Genomic DNA, 22,388 nt, shown 5'->3' on the forward strand with positions numbered 1-22,388 from the left:
TTTACATAACCACCCTGAAAACCATGGCTTAATCCACTGTGAAATCCACTGTGGGTCATTTTCCCTCCATGATCATGCAAACCTGCCCAATGACCAGGTTTGCACGATTGACAGGCAGTTAACAAACCATGGTGGTTTGTTAACTATGCTGTGCATGCCAAGGGGATTTGGATAATTATCCTTGGCAGCACAGCTTGTTGTGTCATGCAAACTCAGCCAGGGTGGCTTGTTGTCGTGGATAACAAGCCACCCAGAAACCCATGGGCTGTTGTAAGGTTCAGTGATTTGACAAAGTGTTGAGAAAATTATACACCAAATTAAAGTCAGCATGTGAACAGAACTAAAGCAGAGGCATTTCTTCTTACCCTTGGGGTCCATTCACTGAATATGTCAAGGAATCTTGAAAGATCCAACAAAGCCTGAAAAATATAAAACTTATATATGTGTATTAAAGCCTTGTAATTTCAGCCCTTGACTTAGCTGTGTAATCAACATCCCGTACTTTAATTTTCATTGGTCCGTAACTTGCTTTATTTTCTCAGATAACACTGATTTGATTGTCTATGCCATAGAATTTCTTCCCTGTTTATATGCTGCAATCATTCTGTTTTTCCTAGTGACCACGTTTATGATCATTTACATTTCAAAACTACATTTTTTGGAGGGGGGGAATGTTAGTTACTTATCAATACAAAACTATAAACAAAAAGGACCACACTACTCCAGCATTTACACTGGACTGAATTCCAAGTCCAATTTAAGCTTCTAGTTCTGTGAAGTGCTACATATATTATTGTGATTGCTATGCAAATTATTCTTATTCTTATTGATGATGATGAGAAATGGTGCATTCTATGACTCTTAATGGCAAAAGATTGACACTGGAAACAGGAACTTTAAATGTATTATAGCATTTTCTAGCACCTCACATCTTCTTAATGTTGAACCCCTTTCATCCTGAGGACCAAATCCCCTCGCAGAAAAGTTCTCAGGGGCCGCATTCTTGTTGTGGGCGGGGCTAAAGGCAAAGCGGGTGGAACGAAAGGTAAAAGAAGTGGGGCCTAAACACCACAAATACCAGAATCCTCTAGCTTAAAGTTCTTCCTGCCAGCAGCTAGGCCTTAGGAGAGGCATTTCAGGGGTGACCATATAAAAAGGAGGGCAGGGCTCCTGCAACTTTAACGGTTGTGATGAAGAGGGAATTCCACCAGGTGCTGCATGCATACAAATGACACCTGCTGAAATTCCCTCTTCATCACAACTCTCAAAGATACAGGAGCCTTGTCCTCCTTTCCATATGATCACCCTAATCTGGAGGGCTGGGTTGAGATGCCCCAGAAGGGTTGGATTTGACCTCTAGGCCTGAGGTTCTGCATCCCTACTATAGAGTAACATGATCCAGGATCTCTTCTCGATCATACCCAAGTGCAGGATATGGAATAATGGGCTCAAGTTGCAGGAAGCCAAATTCCGGCTCGACATCAGGAAAAACTTCCTGACTGTTAGGACAGTACAACAATGCAACCAATGTCTTTGGGAGATGGTGGGTTCTCCCACCCTAGAGGACTTCAAGAGGCAGCTGTCAGGGATGCTTTGAGGTGGATTCCTGCATTGAGCAAGAGGTTGGGCTTGACGGCCTTATGGGCCTCTTCCAACTCTGCTTATTCTATGATTCTACGTCTAATCTTCTTGAATATGTTATTCATAGTGCTTTTTTTGTTTTAAAAGATGTCGGGCTGTCACAACTTCAAATATATGTTCTATCTCCATCAGATTTTCTGGGTGGGGGTCGGGAGGGGAGGGGAGAGAGTGGCATCCCCTTCCCCCCAAATTGCACGTCCGTGGCTCATACACAACTAATATTTGCCTGCCATTGATCTACCTTCCCTGTTACTCTTTAACTTCAGCTTGAGGTTCAAAGTTCTGTCCTTTTGTTTAAAAACTGATTGCATGGCCAGGGCATGCCCTCCAGCTAATCTAAGAAGTGACAGAGGGGCAGAGGGAGGAATGTGTGGACCTCAGGGGGGTGGGTGGCCACGGAGGGGGAACTGATCAGATGGAACTTCCGACAACTCTGAGACAGAAAAGGGGACTCTCACAATTTTGCCCCTCTAAAATAGAATAGTTTGGTTAAAGCCTTAGCACTCAGTTTAAGGATCACATTTCACACATGATATGAACAGCAAAGCTGGGTTTGCCCCGACACTCCTCTGTCAGGCAGCTGCAACCAAATATTGGCTCTCAGAAGGTGTACAATATTTTCCAATTTTGATTAAACTCTCCCTCCCTTCCTCAACCTTTACATGCCATTTTTGTTTTCATCCTAGTTTATGACAACCCTCTCTTTCTCCTATCCTCTTTTCTTTATCTATAGTCATTGATTTACCCTTTTCATTTAGGAAATTGTAGTCATCCATGAGCCCTGTTTTGAAATGTTGTGCTGCGCTTACTGCATCCTAGGCACTTTTGCGAATATGAAACAATGAGAATGTTGTTTTTAAAAATCACACAGCTAAACACATTTGCTGTAAACACAAGCAGTGTAAATTCTCTCTGAAGGAAACAAGTCAGTTTTAAATGACTTTTCTTATTATGTTTTATTTGACTGTTCTTGAAATGACCGTGTGTGTGTGTGTTAAACAATACAATTTGATTCATCTCAATCAACTGTCTTCTAAGTAATTATGTGATTAAATATTGCAAACCTCCAGTGAAATTGGGCTTTTGAAGCTCATGGATGAGGGGTGAGGTGGGGGAGAAAAGAAGACCGAGCCTTCTAAATTTGAAATCACACTTTTCAGCCGGCTGGGTAGCTTTGACAATCCGGAAGTAATGCATGTTTAGGGTTGCAATCCTAAACGCCAGGGGTAAGAAGCCTGCATGTACATCTCCACTTAAGGTGAAAAGCCTCCTAAGCCAGTGTGGTGTAGTGGTTAGAGCGTCCTACTGGGCCTCAGGAGATCCGGGTTCTAGTCCCCATGAAACTCACTGGGTGACTTTGGGCCAGTCGCTGATTCTCAGCTTAACCTACCTCACAGGGTTGTTGTGAGGGTAAGAGGACCATGTACACGGACTTGGGCTCCTTGGAGTAAAGGTGGGATATCAATATAACAAATAAAGTAAAGTCAGAGGAATTTAAAGGGAGGGAGGGAGCAGAAAGAGAGAAGGGGTGGCAGAAAGAGAACTGGAGTAACCTCATCCATCTTTGACTCTAGTCCCTTGTACCCCACAAAAGATTACCCTGGAGGGAATGCGGATTTAGAAAGAAAAAACAAAGGATCTCTTCCCCTGCTATACACACTCGGCAGTAAGTCCCATTGAACTCACAGTTTGAACTCAGTGGGACTTAATTCAGAGTAGACCTATAGGGAATTGCAGTCTTGCTAGCTGTCTTCACGGCTCTGGTTTGGCGCCATCTCCCTCTTCAACCCTGCACTTTCCATCTCCTGAGGCAGTGCCAAGAAATCCCGACGCTGCCGAGGAGGGAGCGCGGGGCTACTGGGTGGCCATCCGGTGGAAGGTGACCAATCGCTGGTTGCCTTCCACCAGGCTCCGCCCCTAGGTTGACTCTGAATTGTCCCTGGAGTGATGTCACACAGCAGAAGTGCCATGTTGACGTTGCTCCCTTTGAAAAAGTCGGGGTAAATTCAACTTTTTCATATCGCAGCATTGCGGGAAAGCCCCACGCTGGCTGTGAAGCTGCACTTGCGTCGTCTAACTGACACAGCGCAGATCCACAGCAACCACGGGTTTTTCCCCATGTATAGACAGCCCCCTGGTTTCATTTTTCAACCCACTTGCCACAGCGAGGATAACTGGTAGGTTCGTCAAGGATCATATGCTTGAAAAAACCCAAGGATCAGTGCTGGCTCCATGTTTTGCGCCCCCCCCCCCCCCACAGATGCTGGCCCTGCTAAGGATGTTTGCTTGTGGTCACTGATGTACGGGGGAACAATTTTTATTATATGATTAAAGCTTCAGTTTGTTAGTCGCACCAATTAAGTCGAGTAAAAGTTCAGGTACCACTTAACATTTAAAAACAATGGATTAGTTCACCGGAACTTCCCATAATATAATTGTTCAGTCTTTGCAACTTATCGGAAAGTTCTGCTGGAAGCTTTGATCCTTTTAAGCTGAAAAGAGGAATTAATGAGATTTTGGAAATCAGAATAAGATCCCGAGGTTGGGGGAGCACGTTAATGTTAATCAATGATTATATTAAATGGAATTAAGTTAAAATACATGTTTATTAATTTGTTTAGTATGTATTATTGTGTATTATGTATTATGGGGTAGTGTTTTATATTGTATTGTTTGTATTGTTTGGAAGTTTAGAAAAATAATATATATATATAAATTAAGCCCGAAAGAGAGATTTGGAAATGTTCTGTAGCATCCTAGCAGAATACAGTTGAATTTTGATTTGAGCCTCATAAACACCATCAGACTTCTGGAAATAACAATTCGGACTCTTTCAATTCCAGTGTGTCTTAATGATGGTTCATTGTTGCAGACTTGTCTTGTGCCCTACTGGTATGTATGAATTGTGTTTGATGCAAATCTCTCTCTCGCTCTCTATTATTATTATTATTATTATTATTATTATTATTATTATTATTTATTTATATAGCACCATCAATGTACATGGTGCTGTACAGATAACACAGTAAATCTCTCTCTCTCTTTTTCCCCCCTATCACTGTTACAAATGCAGGTGTGTGTTTTTTCATCTCAATATAGTAGTGTTCGTGTTGACAGATTGCTGTACATTTAAGATGAAAATCTGATTTGGTTTCTCTCTTGACTTTTCTGCCAATTATATATTGCACAATATACACTTTAAACATCATCATCACCATCCATTTTAAAAAGCAAAACATTTCAAGTCCAAAGATAAACTATCAAAGAGACAGTCCACATAACGTAAGGAACAAAATCTGTACAACTCTTTATTAATTCTTTTAACATGTTGTATCATTTTATTACAATACTTCATTTTGTCATGTTGATCTGGTGCTATCAGGAAATCAAAAGGCAACAATTTCCTTCATGTCTCTTAAGAAAATAAAATGGAAAAAGATGATCTTCCGTCAAAGAGGCATGCAGCCTTTGCTGTATCAAATACAACCATGTTTTTAAAGCTCTTCCGATGATGAAAATGAACATTGGGAGCTACATCTAACATCACCCAAGCAGATTTCTGCTCATGCAGTGGGTCTCCTCCTTGCTCTTTGGGGGACTTCAGGAGAGAGGCAGAAGTGATTCGCTGACAAAAATGCACCACTAGATTCAATCCGAACTGTGTTGTTTGATCCATTTACGTGCTTACATTATTTATATGCCGCCCTCGAAGTTCTCAGGGCAGCTCACAAATAGCCTTCCTTTTTGCTGAGATTACAAAAACATGCCTGCAAACGCATTATTTCACATGGCCTTGCTTTTCAGAAGCAGTTTTACGGCCTCCTAAGTTATGAAACGTGGCAAACGTCATCTGAAATGTTTGGGAACCATGTTTGGAAACCATCAGAGCACAACAATGTCACCTTCCAGGAGCGACATAACATCACTCAGATTCCGTTTTAAAATCAATCCTAAAAGCACGACTATAAACATTCAAAAATGAAATGAAAGATCTAGGCACTGTTCACTGAGCGTATATGGACATGGCATGAATCTAAAGCAGCTAAAATGTGATTAGGGCGTGTATTTCTCTAAACAGGGAAATTTAACTAACAATGTGAGAAAACCCTAAGACCCTTTTGGTTGTGACCATAAGGGGAGATTTTCAACCAAGTGATCCCCCCTCTCCGTTTTCTGTTATTTTATATTATTGATGCAAATGGGGTTTCAGAATATGAGCTGTGCATTAGTTTATGCCTGCCAACTTCCTTGAAGTTTTAATGACAGGTATATTTATTCCACCCCCACCCCCACCCACCCCCAACTGCCTGTGGGACTTGCATTTCTTCAGGATGGCTTGAAGCTTGGCCATAGGTCATCCCAACATACTATGCAGGCGGTGACAGCATTGAACTGTATCCTCGCTATAGCTGAAAGAATCCCCTAAGGTGCCCACACTTCATGTCAGATGCTTGAACCTCTCTAAACTAGGGTGACCATATGGAAAAGAGGACAGGGCTCCTGTATCTTTAACAGTTGCATTGAAAAGAGAATTTCAGCAGCTGTCAGTTGTATGCATGCAGCACCTGGTGAAATTTCCTCTTCACCACAACAGTTAAAGGTGCAGGAACTATACTAGAGTGACCAGATTTAAAAGAGGGCAGGGCACCTGCAGCTTTAACTGTTGTGATGAAGAGGAAATTTCACCAGGTTCTCCATATATATAAATGACACCTGCTGAAATTCTCTTCTCAATACAACTGTTAAAGATACAGGAGCCCTGTCGTCCTTTTCATATGAACACCCTAGGAAACACTGCACAAACCTTGGGAACCACAAAATGATTGGCGATTGGAGGAAAGGGGTGGGACCAGGGGAAGGAGGCATGGCCTTATGGGAAACCTCAGAGGGCCGGGTTTGGCCCTCTGGCCTGAGGTTCTGCACCTCTGCTTTATTATGCTGACTAAGTTACTGCTCTACTTTATTTTATTTTATTAAAAATAAAATATTACTTGTTATTCATCCCTTGCCCATGTGTGACCAAATAACCGTCGAGTCCCTCAGATGGTGTTGTACCTCTCTTTTAAGGCAGTGTTTCTAGTGGAGGCGTTATTTCAGCCTGCAGAGCATCAGCCTTGGTGGAAGAACCTAGCTATTGCCTCTTTCCTGAAGACAAGGTTGAGCTGCAGCTATTCACAAAATGAACGTACTTTGGCTTGGGGAACAGGAGCCAATCTGATGAACTTTGTGCCCTAAGTCCAGGCCTCTCAGGGAGGAAGCATCGCAGTGCTTCGACACTAGAGTCCCAGTCATTTTTCTTCTCAGTGGATCCCCTTCCCTATTGGTGGTTGATGGAATTAAAAGAAGGACCAAAAGCTCCCTGACTAGGTATCTGAGGAAGCCCACAAGCTTTCTGTCAGACTACTGCCTCCTTACTCATTTCTATAGAACAGGTGGGCAACTGGTGGCTGTTCTGATGTTTTTGCCCATAGCACCCATGATCCCTCACCTTTGGCTATGCTGGCTATGGCTGACAGCAGGCCTGGCTCAAGGTGGATTGCCGCCTGATGTATGCCCCCCCCCCGCCCGCCTGCAGCTGCTGCTGCCACCTACCCAGCCACCTGAACAAGAAGCAGTCAGCCGCTCGCTCGCTTCTCCACCTCTCCTGGAAGTCTCAGATCTCACGAGATTTCTGGGACGAGATGCAAAAGTCTTGCAAGACCTCATCCCACAAGTCTCGTGAGACTTGAGACTTCCAGGAGAGGCGGGGAAGTGAGCAAGTAGCCAGCTGCTTCTTGTTCTGGTTGGTTGCCATGCAGGTGAGTGGCCAGCACAGAAGGCAGCAGGGCCAAGGTGAGGGTGGCTGCCACTTTTTAGTCCCGCTAGCCATGTGCAGGTGGCCAGTGGGACCAAGAAGAGGTGAATGGGCCCTCAGGTGCAGCAGGCCCCATGCCACTCTTCAAAATTTTGCTGCCTGATGCGCCTGCATCAGGTGACTTCATGAAAGGGCTGGCCCTGGCTGACAGGAGTTGTAGGCCCAAACATCTGGAGGGCTACAAGCTGCCCACTCCTGCCTTAGAGACAGCTACCACTATCAACATGAAGGAAGAATGTCATCGGACTGTCCCACCAACATGTCCACCAAACACACTATAACAGCGTTCCCCAACCTGGACTGCAACTCCCATCATTCCCAGCCAGCCTGGCCAATGGCAGTCCATCACATCTGGAGGACAGCAGGTTGGGGAAGGCTGCACTACATGCTCAGCGTTTCTGCATCAGCTGAGCTGGCCTTTGGCACTACAGAGCCTCGTGGCCCTTGGAGCCAGGCAACGGTCTCCCTCCCTGGGCATTTGCACCACTGTTACGGCCCCATGTCTGGGTCGCCCTTTTAGTGCAACATTAAAAACAAACAAATGAGTATTTTCTCAAGAACTCCACAGCAGCAAACATCTTTAACTTTTTTATTTTTAGGGGGGGGGGGGGAAGCTTTCATTTTACAACTGCACTTGAGATTTTTAAACACTACAACTGCCCACCTGGCCCACCGTTTTCCTGACATAGCTTGTTTTCGTGATATTCCAGGAAACTAAAATGGCAGAGAGATGGATCTCTCTGTCAAAGTGAAGAAACCCATGCAGTTCTTTCACAAGTAAAAGTTCCCAAATGCTGGCCTTATCTCTGCCGGCGGAACGCCAACAAACAGCAACTTTTGAGATGGAAAGTCCTGCAGCCCTGCTCACCACAGGGCGAAGGCCAAATACACAAAACTCAAGGGAGGTCAGTTCAGTTAGTTTGGTGTAGGGGGTGTGGTGTGTGTGAGGGGTGGGTGGGTTGGGAGGCACGGGGTGAAGCCAGGAGACATAGGGGTTGGTCTACACAGTAGCATCCTCTACTGGTTTGTGGGCAAAGGGTTTTCGATAACTAGTAAAAACAAAAAGTCGTGGTAACGTTTAACCCTTCGCAACCCAAACAGTTTGACGTCTCTCTGAGGCTCTCAAGGTAGGAGTCAAGGGACGGAAACGTGGGCCACAATATGAAAGAACCGCTGGATTCAGCCTGAGTGGATTGCGCTTCCTGGGAAGAACCAGGAAGTGATTGAAGGCAACATCCACCGCTTCTGGCTTGAGGCAAGAGAGGCCACTGCCTGAGAGGTTTGTTCGGAAGGCAGAGTCTGTTTGAGTCTGGGGTGCAGTACATCAACTTTGAAACAGTTATCAGGAACAGAACTGTCACAAAGACAAATATAATAGAGAAGGGGAATCACTTCCCATCAGCTCTTGGCAAACCTGGATTGCTGCCAGGGCCCCAGCAGGCCCTCTGCTGATGACTGCCCTGGCTCCCATTTTATTTTTACTTTATGACCCTACACTCTAAGCACCACCAGGCACCAAGATCTAGCCACCCTTTTAAGCATCCCATAATGCACCTGATTGTAGTGTTGCTCTGGGGCATTGTGGGAAATAAAAATGGTGACTAATGCTACTCAGAGAGGGGCGCCACTACCAGGTAAGCTTTCTAGGGCCCACTGAGAGGGGAAAGGGGCCTGCTGGAGAACATTTAGCTCAAGGGACACCACCTCCACATCTGGAGCAACCCCTGTTCCCCATATCTATCAGTCTTCTGGCCCCTTTCAGACATTACCTTTGCTGCATGGGAGCTGCAGCAGTGTGTTGACCCCCAGAGTTACTGCAAAAACATTACAAGTTCCAGCCCACATGGGAGGCTACACCACAAAGCTTCTGACACAAGCATGGCCCTATCTCCTGGGAGGGGATAAAACTGCATTGTGGACTGTGCCCACATTATGTGATGTGCATGGAGGACAGATGTAGCAGCCAGACCTACACCACAGAAGGCTAGGCCCAAACCTCAAGTCTGTGCCCTTATCTGCCGAGATACACTGTGCGCTCATGTCCAAGAACGTGGGCAATATATCTCATGGCTTTCTTCTAAGGAGACATAACTTGGTCCCACATTATGGGTTCCATGTGGGAGTGATTTCGTGTCTTCTAAAAAGAATACAGTAAACTACCTGCCAGTTTATACATTGGTCAGGTCTTTAACTACCATCAGTAATAGGAACCTAGGAAGATTTTTTTATATCAGATCAGATGGTTTGTCCATCTAAACAAAGGATGGGCAAGTTGTGGTCCTCCAGTTGTTTTGGCCAACTGTCATCATTGACTATGCTGGGTAGGCCTGGTGGGAATTGTATACCAAAAACATCTGGAGGACACATGACCACCCCAGATCTAAGTCAGTTCAGGCCTCTGGGATGAGCAATCTTCTTTCCCTGGCAGCCCATTGGGAGAGAAAAAAGTGTGGCAGGAAAAGGGGGTGAACCATCCTTTTTGGGCTCTGGCACTGCCCACCACCAATGTGGGCCACCCAACATTATTTAGGATGGATGGTGCCCACCCCTGGACTAGAAGCAGCTGTCAGGGGGCCAGGCAGACAGAGCTCTTTTGCACGGCCACCTCCTTGACCCTTTAACTAAAGCTACTAGGGATTAAACCCAAGATCTTCTACATGTGCTCTACCACACTGAGCTATGTTCCCCTCCTGGAGGCATACAGCTGGCCAACGACCAGCCAGGAAGGCCAAAAGCTGCGTATCCCTGCCATTATGGATGAAACCCAAAGCACCTACATTTTGATCCATTTGGGCAATCTCTAGAAACACTGGCTTGACATCAAAGGAGATGGAAGAATATTTTTTCTTCCATATTGACTCAGACAAAAGTCACAATGAACTAAACTGATCAGTCCTAAAAACATTCATACCAAACCAGGTGGTGGTGGTGGTGTTTTTTGCAGCTCCCCCCGCCCACCAGATTCTGGGTTGCATCTACATTTACCAGGCATAATCTAGATGTGTTCAAGTCTCATTATTCAATCATACAATTGAATAAAAATAAATGGATGCATATTATTTTCTTGCCATTAACAGCTGCTAGAAGGCAAATAATGCCCCCCTCCCCAAATTACAGAAATTTGCTGCTGTAAAACAAGATACTAGAGGCACAAGAAAGAAACAAATGAGAAAATAAAATAGGCTACAGGGGAGGCATCTGTCTTTCTGCTTCCACAGAGCAGGGATGGGCAGACCTCACCTTTCTGGGATTTACTCTTTTTTTCACTAGAAACTCAAGGCCTATCAACTAGGGCCAGGTGCAAAATAGTTGCTCAGGAGAGACATATGCTGAAGGATTAGGAAATCTCTGTTTTTCTTTCTGTCACTTTCGGCTTTCCCTAATGCCTGCATTTTTTGTACCCAATTTCCCAATGTGGATTTTTGTATGCAAATTTCTCTAACATATATATTTTTGTTTCCATTTTTAAAAAACAGAACTGCATTGCAAAATTGTGTTTGTGTATCGATTGGGAAAGTGTGGATTTTGTCAGCAGTTATTAAAATGAGAACTGGTGAATACACCTAGCAGCATTCTAGAACAGGGTGCCTCTGAGCGCATGGCTCAGGCCAAAAGTGGATTTTGGGATTGGAACTGAGTACACAGTCTTTTCACATGAACATCCACTCTTTGTTGTTGCTGCTGTTAAACAATTGGGAGTTGGAAACCTTGTCAGATCTAGCGCATATCATCCAGAGATCTACCAGTAGTGCTTAATCTACCTTTTGTGTACCCCAGCTATCGAAATAGGATAGTGGCCTGGCTCAGACAACATGCTAAACCATGCTGCTTAACCGCAGAATGGTTAAGGGAATGCATTTTGTGGTTAAGCAGCATAATTTAGTGTGTTGTCTGAACCAGGCCAATGTCTTTATGGCAGCAGAAACCCTGGCCTCACTACTTGTATACGTTTCAAACATCACAACATAAAGACTTCAGACACTTCAGAAAATGAGCCCAATGCTCTAGCATTCAGCTTTGTGACACAGAGAGGCATGAAAATTTCACTTCTGTTTTCAAAACATTTCCTGTTCTAAGCTCCAAATGTCAGTGCCAGCACAATGTCCCCTGAAAATATTTGTAAATTGACGAACACGTGCTCCTGGAAATAAAGATGGGGGCAGGCTGTCCTCCCATATAGCGATACCTCATTTCCATGAAAAATAATCTTAAATCCCCTCTAGATTCTTCAGACAGAGCTTCCCTGTATGGAAGGTATGGAAGAATGGTAGGCCGGATTCCCTGTTCTGGCTAGAAGACTTCCAAGGAGGAGGGTAGACTGAATAAGCTCCACTTTAGCCTATGCTGGAAAGTTGAACAAATTAGATTTGCGCAAATTTGGGGGAACTTGCACAAATCTCCCATTTGATTGGTGCTCGATTTGCGCAAGTTTCCTATTCACGCAGAGTGAGCAGCGCTTTGCAAAGATGAGTTAATAAGCTTCTCACAATAGCTTATTTTGAAAACCAGCTACCGTTATCCCCTACACGATCAAACAACCTACTGTGCATTGCTTATTAAGATACTGTGCATAATCGAAGTCATCTCCCCACCACCTGTCACTCTGCAGGTCTCCCGCCCCAGTGGCGCCCATTGACAACATCTCGTTCACCCATTGACAACATCTCAGCAGCCTGTTTTAACCATCCACAAAATTCCAATGAGAGACGAGAGGTTAATTCAGTGCTTTCAGCGTCACCCCAAGAAGGGGGTGGGTGGCTCTAAAGCACTGGACTTTTGCAGGATTGGGACCAAACGTCATACACGGCCTCCCCTAGTCGGGAGGCACCCAATGCACCATCAAAACCCTGTGTGCACCAAAAGGGGAGTGGCGCAAAAAAGCCTTGGAAGTTTGCAGGATCACAACTGAATTTCCCACACAGCCTACCCTAGCAGGGATACACACAAGGTCCATGGAAAACCCTGCACACTGACAACACCATGCGAGCAAACACCTTTGCGCCAAAAAGCGGGTGGCAGCTATTACTCCATGGAAATTTGCAGGAGCAGGACAAAACTTCATACACAGCATCCCCTGGCAAGGATGCACACAAGGCAAAAATGACAATCCTGCGCTTCTGCTGCCACCCAACCGAGACTTGACACTTGGAGAGATTGCAGAGTGCACTGCCGGAGGGAGAAGGGTTTGGGTGGGGTTGGGCCTTGAGCCCAATCCATTGCTAGGCAGATCATGGAAACGAGATCTACTGACTGGTGTCTGCTGGCGATTTTGACCATTCTTGCCAAGTGATTCTGTAGGCGACCAAAATAACCCACTGTGACCACCACACAACACAATAAACCACGATGCATTAAATAACTCACTCTGCAGACTGTGGTTTATCAGAGTGAGTTATTTTGGTCAAATAAGCCATCATGGGTTAAAAACGCTCTACAGATGACACAATAACCCATGATGGGTTAAATAAGCCTATTTAACCCTTTATGGGTTATTGTGATATCCGAATCTAGTCAGTATGTTCCTTTTGGGGAAGGAATATATGGGCATAAACTGGCCCATTTGAGACAAATCAACCACTTAACATTTTAATAGGGACTTTGGGGAGAGGTAGTAAAGATATGCATGTATGCTTGGCCTTTTTTTTTTTTAAAGAACAATCTTGGCTTCTCTCTACACATCCTCACCATGATCTTGACATGTATTTACTGACTTTTTTCCATGTACAAAGTTGTTCCTTCCAAGACTGTGTCAGGATGATTTTGCCTTCCTGGCCCCTCCCACACACCCCCACCCAAGAGTTGGATTTAAAAATACGCAACAGTCATTTTTTTTATCATGTTGAGATTTGAATATCATATTGTTGCATTTTGGCCTCGCAAACCATTTTTGTTTGAGAGGTGTTTTTTCCTTCGCCTGCTAAGCCTTTCTACCATGTTGATAGTTAATACACAAGTTGGGAAGAGCCGTTCTTTGTTTCTTAGACTGTAATCCTATAGCCATTTACCTGGGAGTAAGATCTATTGAACACAATGGGATTTACTTCTGAGTAGATATGTAGAAGCTTGCTTTGAGAGATCACGTGAGTGAAAGAACCTTTTCCGGAGAACCAAAGGCACAGCAAATAGCTACAGCAGCAGAGCCACATGTCAAAAGTGGATCGTTACGAAATATCTAAAAAACGGGAAGGTCAGTGCAGGATAAGGGAGGTGCTGTAGCCTGTCATGGACGCGGACTACATGATGGGTAAAGCTGCCTCCCCAACACCCTGGTCCAAAATATAACAACATGGGAGCCATTACTTATCAGCAGCCTGGTCTATAGAATAAGTACGCTTTGTATTGTCATGGATTTCTGATCCCTGGTTTTGTTCTCAGTTTGAAAATTAAGTTTTATACTGAAAATACAGCATTTAACTTCATTAAGTTTCTTACTTAGCATCATCAAGAACTAGAGCTCGAATTTAATATTTCCTGACCCCCAAATACTGATGTAGCCATTTTTGGACCCATGTTGCACAAATCTAAAGGGAAGGAGGGAGAGAGCCAACCTTTGTGTGGAGAGTAGGATCTGGAAGTTGAAGGGGCAGAATGATTAAGATGAACCTAATGTATATACTTAGCTCTATTTCTCCTTGTTGTTGGAGTCAGCTGGGGCAGTGAAGGTGCTGGACCAGTGGCTGGAGGCTGTAATGGGCTGGATGAGGGCTAACAAACTGAAGCTGAATCCTGGTAAGATGGAAGCTCTGTGGATTGGTGGTTCCTGAGTCTGGGAATTGGGAAAGCGACCTGTTCTGGATGAGGTGGCGCTCCCTCTGAAGGAGCAGGGGCATAGCTTGGGAGTTCTCCTAGATCCATCCTTGTCACTGGAGGCCCAGAGTACTTGAGCCATCTTCAGCTGATCCACCAGTTACAGCCTTTCTGGACAGGGACAACCTAGCCACAGTAGTAGGGGCCTGCTCCTGCTGGACTCTTCCCCCCCCCCCCCCAGGGCAAACTGCCATCTTGGCCCTGTGGGGAAGAAGAAGGACCGAGGGGACAGGAGCAGGCAGAAGTAACATCGGGGCCTGCTCCTCTTGGACTCTTCCCCCACCCCCACAGGGCAGACTGCCATCTTGGCCCTGTGGGGAAGAAGAAAGACTGAGGGGACAGGAGCAGGCAGAAGTAACATCGGGGCCTGCTCCTGCTGGATTCTTCCCCCCCCCCCCACAGGGCAAACTGCCATCTTGGCCCTGTGGGGAAGAAGAAGGACCGAGGGGACAGGAGCAGGCAGAAGTAACATCGGGGCCTGCTCCTCTTGGACTCTTCCCCCACCCCCACAGGGCAGACTGCCATCTTGGCCCTGTGGGGAAGAAGAAAGACTGAGGGGACAGGAGCAGGCAGAAGTAACATCGGGGCCTGCTCCTGCTGGATTCTTCCCCCCCCCCACAGGGCAAACTGCCATCTTGGCCCTGTGGGGAAGAAGAAGGACCGAGGGGACAGGAGCAGGCAGAAGTAACATCGGGGCCTGCTCCTGCTGGACTCTTCCCCCCCCACCACAGGGCAAACTGCCATCTTGGCCCTGTGGGGAAGAAGAAGGACCGAGGGGACAGGAGCAGGCAGAAGTAACATCGAACATCGGGGCCTGCTCCTGCTGGACTCTTCCCCCCCCCCACAGGGCAAACTACCATCTTGGCCCTGTGGGGAAGAAGAAGGACCGAGGGGACAGGAGCAGGCAGAAGTAACATCGGGGCCTGCTCCTGCTGGACTCTCTCTCTCTCTCTCTCTCTTTCTCTCTCCTCCCTCCCTCCCTCCCTCCTTGACTCCTTTTCCTTGTGTGTCATGTCTTTATTAGATTGTAAGCCTGAGGGCAGGGACTGTCTTTTTTCCTAAGTGTAAGCCGCTCTGAGAGCCTTTTTTGGCTGAGGAGCGGGGTATAAGTATGATAAATAAATAAAAAAATAGTACACGCACTGGTAACTTCCCGATTAGACTATTGCAATGCACACACTGTGGGGCTGCCCTTCAAGATGACTTGGAAATTGCAGCTAGTGTAAAATGCAGCAGCTAGACTGCTGACCGATACGTCCCACAAAGACCATATAACACTGGTCTTAAAGGAATTGCACTGGCTGCCTATATGCTTCCGGTCGGAATTCAAGGTGTTGGTAATAACATTTAAAGCCCTAAATGGCTTGGGTCCTTGATACTTGAGGGAGCGCCACTCCCTATATATGCCTACCTGAGATCTATTGGAGGAGCCCTTCTCCACGTCCCACCAACGTGAGACATATGCCATGGTGGGAGATGGGAGAGAGCTTTTTCTGATGTAATTCCCTGGCTGTGGAATGCCCTCCTCTTAGAGACCTGACTGGCGCCAACACGGACTTCATTTCGGCGCCCATTAACCTCTGGTTGTGAGCCAGAAATGGGTTATATTGCTGACCTAAACTGGGTTGCATCTGCATAGGGTGACCATATGAAAAGGAGGACAGGGCTCCTGTATCTTTAACAGTTGTATTGAAAGGGAAATTTCAGCAGGTGTCAATTGTATATATGGAGAACCTGGTGAAATTCCCTCTTCATCACAGCAGTTAAAGCTGCAGGAGCTATACTAGAGTGACCAGATTTAAAAGAGGGCAGGGCTCCTGCAGCTTTAACTGTTGTGATGAAGAGGGAATTTTACCAGGTTCTCCATATATACAAATGACACCTGCTGAAATTCCCCTTTCAATACAACTGTTAAAGATACAGGAGCCCTGTCCTCCTTTTCATATGGTCACCCTACATCTGCAGAAACGCTAGAATGTTCTTGCTTAATTTTTAAAGAAAAGGATCAAGATACAGTATAGAGAAAGTAGGGGGGAAAGGCAAGGAAGATGGGAAGAATGAATATGAAAAAAGAGTGTGCTGTGGTCATGGTTTTATGTTTGCATCAGAGGCCAATTTAAGGAGAAGCTGATTTAAACCTTACCTGTGAAAATAACCTGGGCAGCGCAATCCTATGCACATTTACTCAGACATCACTCCCATTGTGTTAAATGGGGTTTACTCCCTAGTAAGTGCATTGAAGATGCAGCCTTAGTCAAATTACGCCTCACTTGCTGGTTTTACATCAGTTGGCCAAAGATGTGCCAAGCTGAATTGAATCAGCTTGTGATCGGTCAAATGGGTTCTTGCTACAATACCGCTTCAAGTGGATCACAGGTGCTCTTTTCCCCTTTAATCTATTACATAATAGTTACAAGTCGAGCATTATCATTTAATCATGCAACATGTCATAGATTACAAAAGCGGCTAGATAACTGTGTATTTTAAATAAACCTTGGTCAGGGAAAATAATAATAATAATAATAAAAACATAGCCCACCCCACAAAGTACAATCAGTGTCTCCAATTTCAGCTCTATAGGTTTGTTTGCTTTACTCTGTCAGCCGCTGAATTCACAACTTGAAGATATTGCACCAAAAAGACATGGGCAGGGATAAGGTATATCATCACATTAATATTTATGATTAAAAAAAGATGAAGATATGAGCTCCATGTGGTACATAAAGTGCTTCTAGAATCGGTGCAGTCAAAAATAAAGGGGGGGGGGAATCCTTATTATTTAGATATCATTAGCAAATGCATACAAACAGGAGATTGCATGGATCTGGTTTCTACAACCCCCAGATCAAGCACAGCCAGGATTCATTCAAAATGCCTTCATTTGCAAAGAGTAGAGAATTAGTAAAACAGTCACTATACAAAGGTAAGCAACAGGATTAAGCATTTTCCCCTTATGACAATAAATGCCAACCCCATCACCAAAAGAGCTATAATACATATAAATATTATTAAGGAATAGTGATGCGATTTCTTTATTGAATGAGAGATTTGGCATGCTGTGTTATGTTACGATCCTCCGGTAACTTGTAAATAAACTGTTGATTTGTATAAAATACTATACACCCAAATTGCTAATTCTGTTTTCTCTCTGTTGTCTGTGAAAGTTCAGTTCACATAATTAAAAGGCATTCGGTATTTTTTTTTTCTGATAATATTTCCAATCTGCAGAACATTTCTTACAAAAGGTTGCTCCTAGGATCCTAAATGATAGAGGGCATGAGGCTAAAAACAACAACAGAAAAGGGACTTTTGATAATAAAATGACACTGGCATAAAATCTACACAAATTAAAAGAAATAAGTTCATTTTTCCAGTATATGAGGTTTTTGTTTAATTGTAATGAAATAAAATCTGAAAATGTCTAAATCATTTTTTAAAAGTAAACATGAGCTGTAATACTATACCTGTAAAATGATTAATTCCATTCATTGTCATTAGAAAGTATGTAAAACATTTATTAAGGGCTTTTGCCTACAGAGGCACGACATAAATAGAACAAGTCCTGCTGAAATGTAGTCAGAGTACACATCAACCAGTTGGTAATTTGCCGTGGAAAATTTCAGAAATACTATCCACAGGTGAGAGAAAGTTACTTCCAATCGCTGGATTTAGACATCTGCACTGTACAAGAGTTTGCTCCATGAACCAACCACGGTGCAACTGTTCCGCCATGGTCTCTTGCAAAATGTTCTTGTCAGGCCAATCGGAAAGTGCACACAGAACTTGCGCTGTGAACAGAATCTTTGTTTTCAGAATCAGAATCAGAATGATCAGGAACAGGTGCTATCTTAATCCACTCCTTCAAATCCTTGAGCATTTTCCACGGCCATGAGAAGCTTCTCCCGCAATTCTTCAAAAGATTCATACGGAGGTAAGTCAAGGCGATTAAAGCTGAAATGGAAGTGGAGAGGGGTCATAAATACAGAGTTGTATGGACATCACAACAGGGGTTTTTTAAAGCAAATTTTCCAACTGCACAAATGCTCTGTCAAACACATTATTTCTCTTTCACGACTGGACAGATGATCACCAACACTAGTAGCACCTTAACCTTAAAGGCAGATTGACAGGGCCATACAGATTCCCAGGAAGGACGACAGACCAAGAGACGTACACCACTGGTTGTCACCTACAGCCCCCAATTGAAAACACTGAAACGGTTCATCAGTGAACTCCAACCAATCATCAGCACAGACACTTCACTCTCACAAGCCTTGGGAGGCAGAGCACTCCTGGCCTCCAGACAACCTCCCAACCTGAAGCAGATGCTAACCAGCAATAGTACACAGGACAGAGACACAGACAGAGGGACCAGACCATGCAATAAACCCATGTGCCAACTCTGCCCCCACATCTATTCAGGCAACACTGTCACAGGACCCAACAACATCAGTCACACCATCAAGGGTTCTTTCACCTGCACCCTTATATAATTTGTGGTACATGCCATCCCTGACTTTGGGCTGATCTACACCAAGCAGGATATTCCACTATGAAAGTGGTATGAAAGCGGTATATAAAAGGCACGAGCCACACTAATGCTTTATAGTGGTATTGAAATGCACTGATAATTGTTGGGACCCATTGACACAGACCATATACAGCTTTCATAGTGTTATATCCTGCTTGGTGTAGATGTGTCATGGGCCCCAACAGTTGTCAGTGAACATCAGTACCACTATAAAGCAATAGTGTAGATCCTGCAGTGCACTTCAATACCACTATAAAGCAGTAGGGTGGCTCCTGCCTTTTATATATCGGTTTCATACCTCTTTCATAGTAGAATGAAAGTAGAACTATGGCCTGGCCTCTTGTGGGGGAAATCTCCTTGCTTTGGGACAGGAAGCAGGCCTGGCCTCTTGGGGAAAAATCTCCTTGCTTTGGGACAGAGAGCAGACCTGGCCTTTTGTGGGGGAAATCTCCTTGCTTTGGAACAGGGAGCAGGCCTGGCCTCTTGGGGAAAAATCCCTTTGCTTTGGGACAGGGAGCAGGCCTGGCCTCTTGGGGGGGAAATCTCCTTGCTTTGGAACAGGGAGCAGGCCTGGCCTCTTGGGGAAAAATCCCCTTGCTTTGGGACAGGGAGCAGGCCTGGCCTCTTGGGGGGGAAATCTCCTTGCTTTGGGACAGGGAGCAGGCCTGGCCTCTTGGGAAAAATCCCCTTGCTTTGGGACAGGGAGCAGGCCTGGCCTCTTGGAGGGGAAATCTCCTTGCTTTGGGACAGGGAACAGGCCTGGCCTCTTGGGAAAAATCCCCTTGCTTTGGGACAGGGAGCAGGCCTGGCCTCTTGTGGGGGAAATCTCCTTGCTTTGGGACAGGGAGCAGGCCTGGCCTCTTGGGGGAAGATCCCCTTGCTTTGGGACAGGGAGCAGGCCTGGCCTCTTGGGAAAAATCCCCTTGCTTTGGGACAGGGAGCAGGCCTGGCCTCTTGGGGGGGGAAATCTCCTTGCTTTGGGACAGGGAACAGGCCTGGCCTCATGGGGAAAAATCCCCTTGCTTTGGGACAGGGAGCAGACCTGGCCTTTTGTGGGGGAAATCTCCTTGCTTTGGAACAGGGAGCAGGCCTGGCCTCTTGGGGAAAAATCCCCTTGCTTTGGGACAGGGAGCAGGCCTGGCCTCTTGGGGAAAAATCCCCTTGCTTTGGGACAGGGAGCAGGCCTGGCCTCTTAAGGGGAAAAATCCCCACTTACATTCACAAGGGTTGGGGAGTGGGTGAAAGATTTGCCAGCACCTACAGCTTCTAGCATGGAATATGAATGACTATGAAAAGCCATGTAGGCAGTGCCAATTCCAGGCTTTTGAGGGCCTTGGGGGAAGACACCCTCAATGGACCTCCCTCAGCGAGTCTACCTTCCCATTAGCATGGTCGCCAGCTTCTCTTCCTCCTCATTGCTACCGCTTGCTTGCAGAAAGCCAGTGAGCAAGTAGCCAGTGGCATTTACTGCCCCTCATTCTCACCACCACCATTGTCTGTGGGGCAGGAGAACAGGCAGATTGCAATGGTGAAGAGGAGCAACTCCGGGGGGCTCTTGTCAGTGGGGCCCCGCTGGGGTGTGGGCCCTCAGCAGGTCCCAACCAGTGTGGTGTAGTGGCTAAAGTGTTGGACTGGGAGTCGGGAGATCCGGGTTCTAGTTCCCAGTCGGCCATGGAAACCCACTGGGTGACTTTGGGCCAGACACAGACTCTCAATCCAACCTACCTCACAGGGTTGTTGTTGTGAGGATAAAATGGAGAGGAGGAGGTGGGGGTAAAAGAAAGGGTGGGGGTATAAGAATTTTAAATAAAAAAAACCCCACAGCTCCCCCCGAAATATTACTAACAACAAAAAATGGAACTGACTCATTTTAATATTTTTAAATCTTTCCTAGCCAGACATCTTTGACATCACAGAGAGCATTTTGTCAACTTGATTCAGAGAGATTTAGAACGTATCAGCATTTTTACTAGTAGCTCACAATTTCATCAACGATGCTGAGGAATCCCACAGATTGCACTGAAAAATTGGGAACGCACTCTGCGCATGCACATTCCCTTATTAAACGTTCCTGGCATTTCAAATCAAATTTGGCAAGCCCGACTCAAATGAAGTCTGGATCCTATAGCAACATCATGAATGTTCTCATATTTGCGTTATGCATTCATTAATGCACAAGTCTAACATATGAAAGGTAACACAGAAACATAGAGGAGGGGAGCTTCCTTAGCCTTGACTAAGGATAATATCAAATTTAATATACATCGATAATTTAATGCTTGTTGTTTATTACTTACCATGTGTGAGCTCTGGGTAACTTATCAGGGCTTCCCCATTGCTCTATTGTAAACAGCTGAGGACCATTTGAACCTGGATCAAGAGTAGAAACACATGAATGGAAGAGATGTACATCAGCTACTCCTCAGAAATATCGCCTCTTATTACAGTCTCCGTCAAGGACTCTGAACTGCAAAGTGCGGCTTCTGGGAGGGTGTGGGCTGTGGCCAGATGTGGTTGCAGCTTTTCCGCGAACCAAATGTGGGTGGTTGCTCTGACTGAGAAAGGGAGAACAACCAGGGCTGCAAACTGAACCCAGACCCCAACGCCATACACGCCCGAAGCCTGTCAAGTCATAAGCACTTTGAGCCAGAGAAAACCATCCCAAGGCTAGATTCCTCCAGGGGACCAGCCCTCTCTCTGCCAGGAACACACGAAAACACATCCTGCACAATGGGACGAGCAGCCAACACTGTGGGTGGTTGATGGGGTTGAGCTACCACCACATTGCGAGACGGGCAACACACAACATGTGGGCCACATGTGCACCCCCATGGCCTTAAGTGCAGCCCGCTGTGGCAAAACAATTGGTGGCTTGCTGAGGAATTTCAGCAGTAAATAGTGGCCTAAAAAATGCTAAATTTAGTTTAAAACAGCCAGTGGAGTGTATGATTGGGATGATCAATGGGCTGGTAATAGATTAACACCTCCCCCCCCCATCCTGCTCACTGATTCTCCCTGACAATTCCCCAAAATTAGGGTTATCAGTAGGGATGTGCTCCGCTTCTAATCGGACCGGAGAAGCAGGAGCGGAGCGGGGGGCTTCGCCTGCCCTTAAGGCGGAGGCGAAGAGGATTGGGGGGCCGGCGGAGCGTGGCGGAGAGGATCGAGGTGAAGGCGGATCCTTCGCCTCGATCCGGAGCTCCGCCGGAAAGGTAAGTGGGGTTTATCGGGCCCTGCCGCTGTCGCCCATGCGGCGACAGCGGCAGGGCCCGGTAACCCCCCCCGCCCTCCTCTCCCTTACCTGCCTCCGTCTGGGGTCCGTCGCCGTCTTCAATTGAGCCCGCGGTTCCACCAGGAAGTCTGGGCCGCAAGCGGCCCAGACTTCCTGGTGGAACCGCGGGCTCAATTGAAGATGGCGACGGACCCCAGACGGAGGCAGGTAAGGTCCCCCTCTCCCTTGGTCCCTTACCGGGCTCTGCCGCCGTCGCCGCATGGGCGGCGATGGTGGCAGGGCCCGGTAACACCCCCTATGGGGGGGGGAAACGGAGCTCCGAT

At 46.0% G+C, this 22,388-nt stretch overlaps 1 protein-coding gene across 15 annotated transcripts in view; it reads right to left on the reverse strand.

The window, feature by feature from the left end:
- Positions 1 to 17,790: 17,790 nt before the first annotated feature.
- Positions 17,791 to 22,388, reverse strand: part of NEDD4L (NEDD4 like E3 ubiquitin protein ligase) — a 289,888-nt gene continuing 285,290 nt past the window's right edge. For all 15 annotated transcript variants that reach the window (XM_063128205.1, XM_063128204.1, XM_063128209.1 and 12 more), the window contains 2 exons: positions 21,131 to 21,203; positions 17,791 to 18,253 (listed from right to left, as the gene is read on the reverse strand). In XM_063128205.1, coding sequence (XP_062984275.1) covers positions 18,151 to 18,253; positions 21,131 to 21,203 — 176 coding nt within the window. In that variant the 3' untranslated portion in view covers positions 17,791 to 18,150. The remainder of the gene's footprint in view (positions 18,254 to 21,130; positions 21,204 to 22,388) is intronic.

This window comes from Elgaria multicarinata, chromosome 6 (genome assembly GCF_023053635.1).
Source record: "Elgaria multicarinata webbii isolate HBS135686 ecotype San Diego chromosome 6, rElgMul1.1.pri, whole genome shotgun sequence".
Taxonomy (NCBI): Eukaryota; Metazoa; Chordata; class Lepidosauria; order Squamata; family Anguidae; genus Elgaria; species Elgaria multicarinata.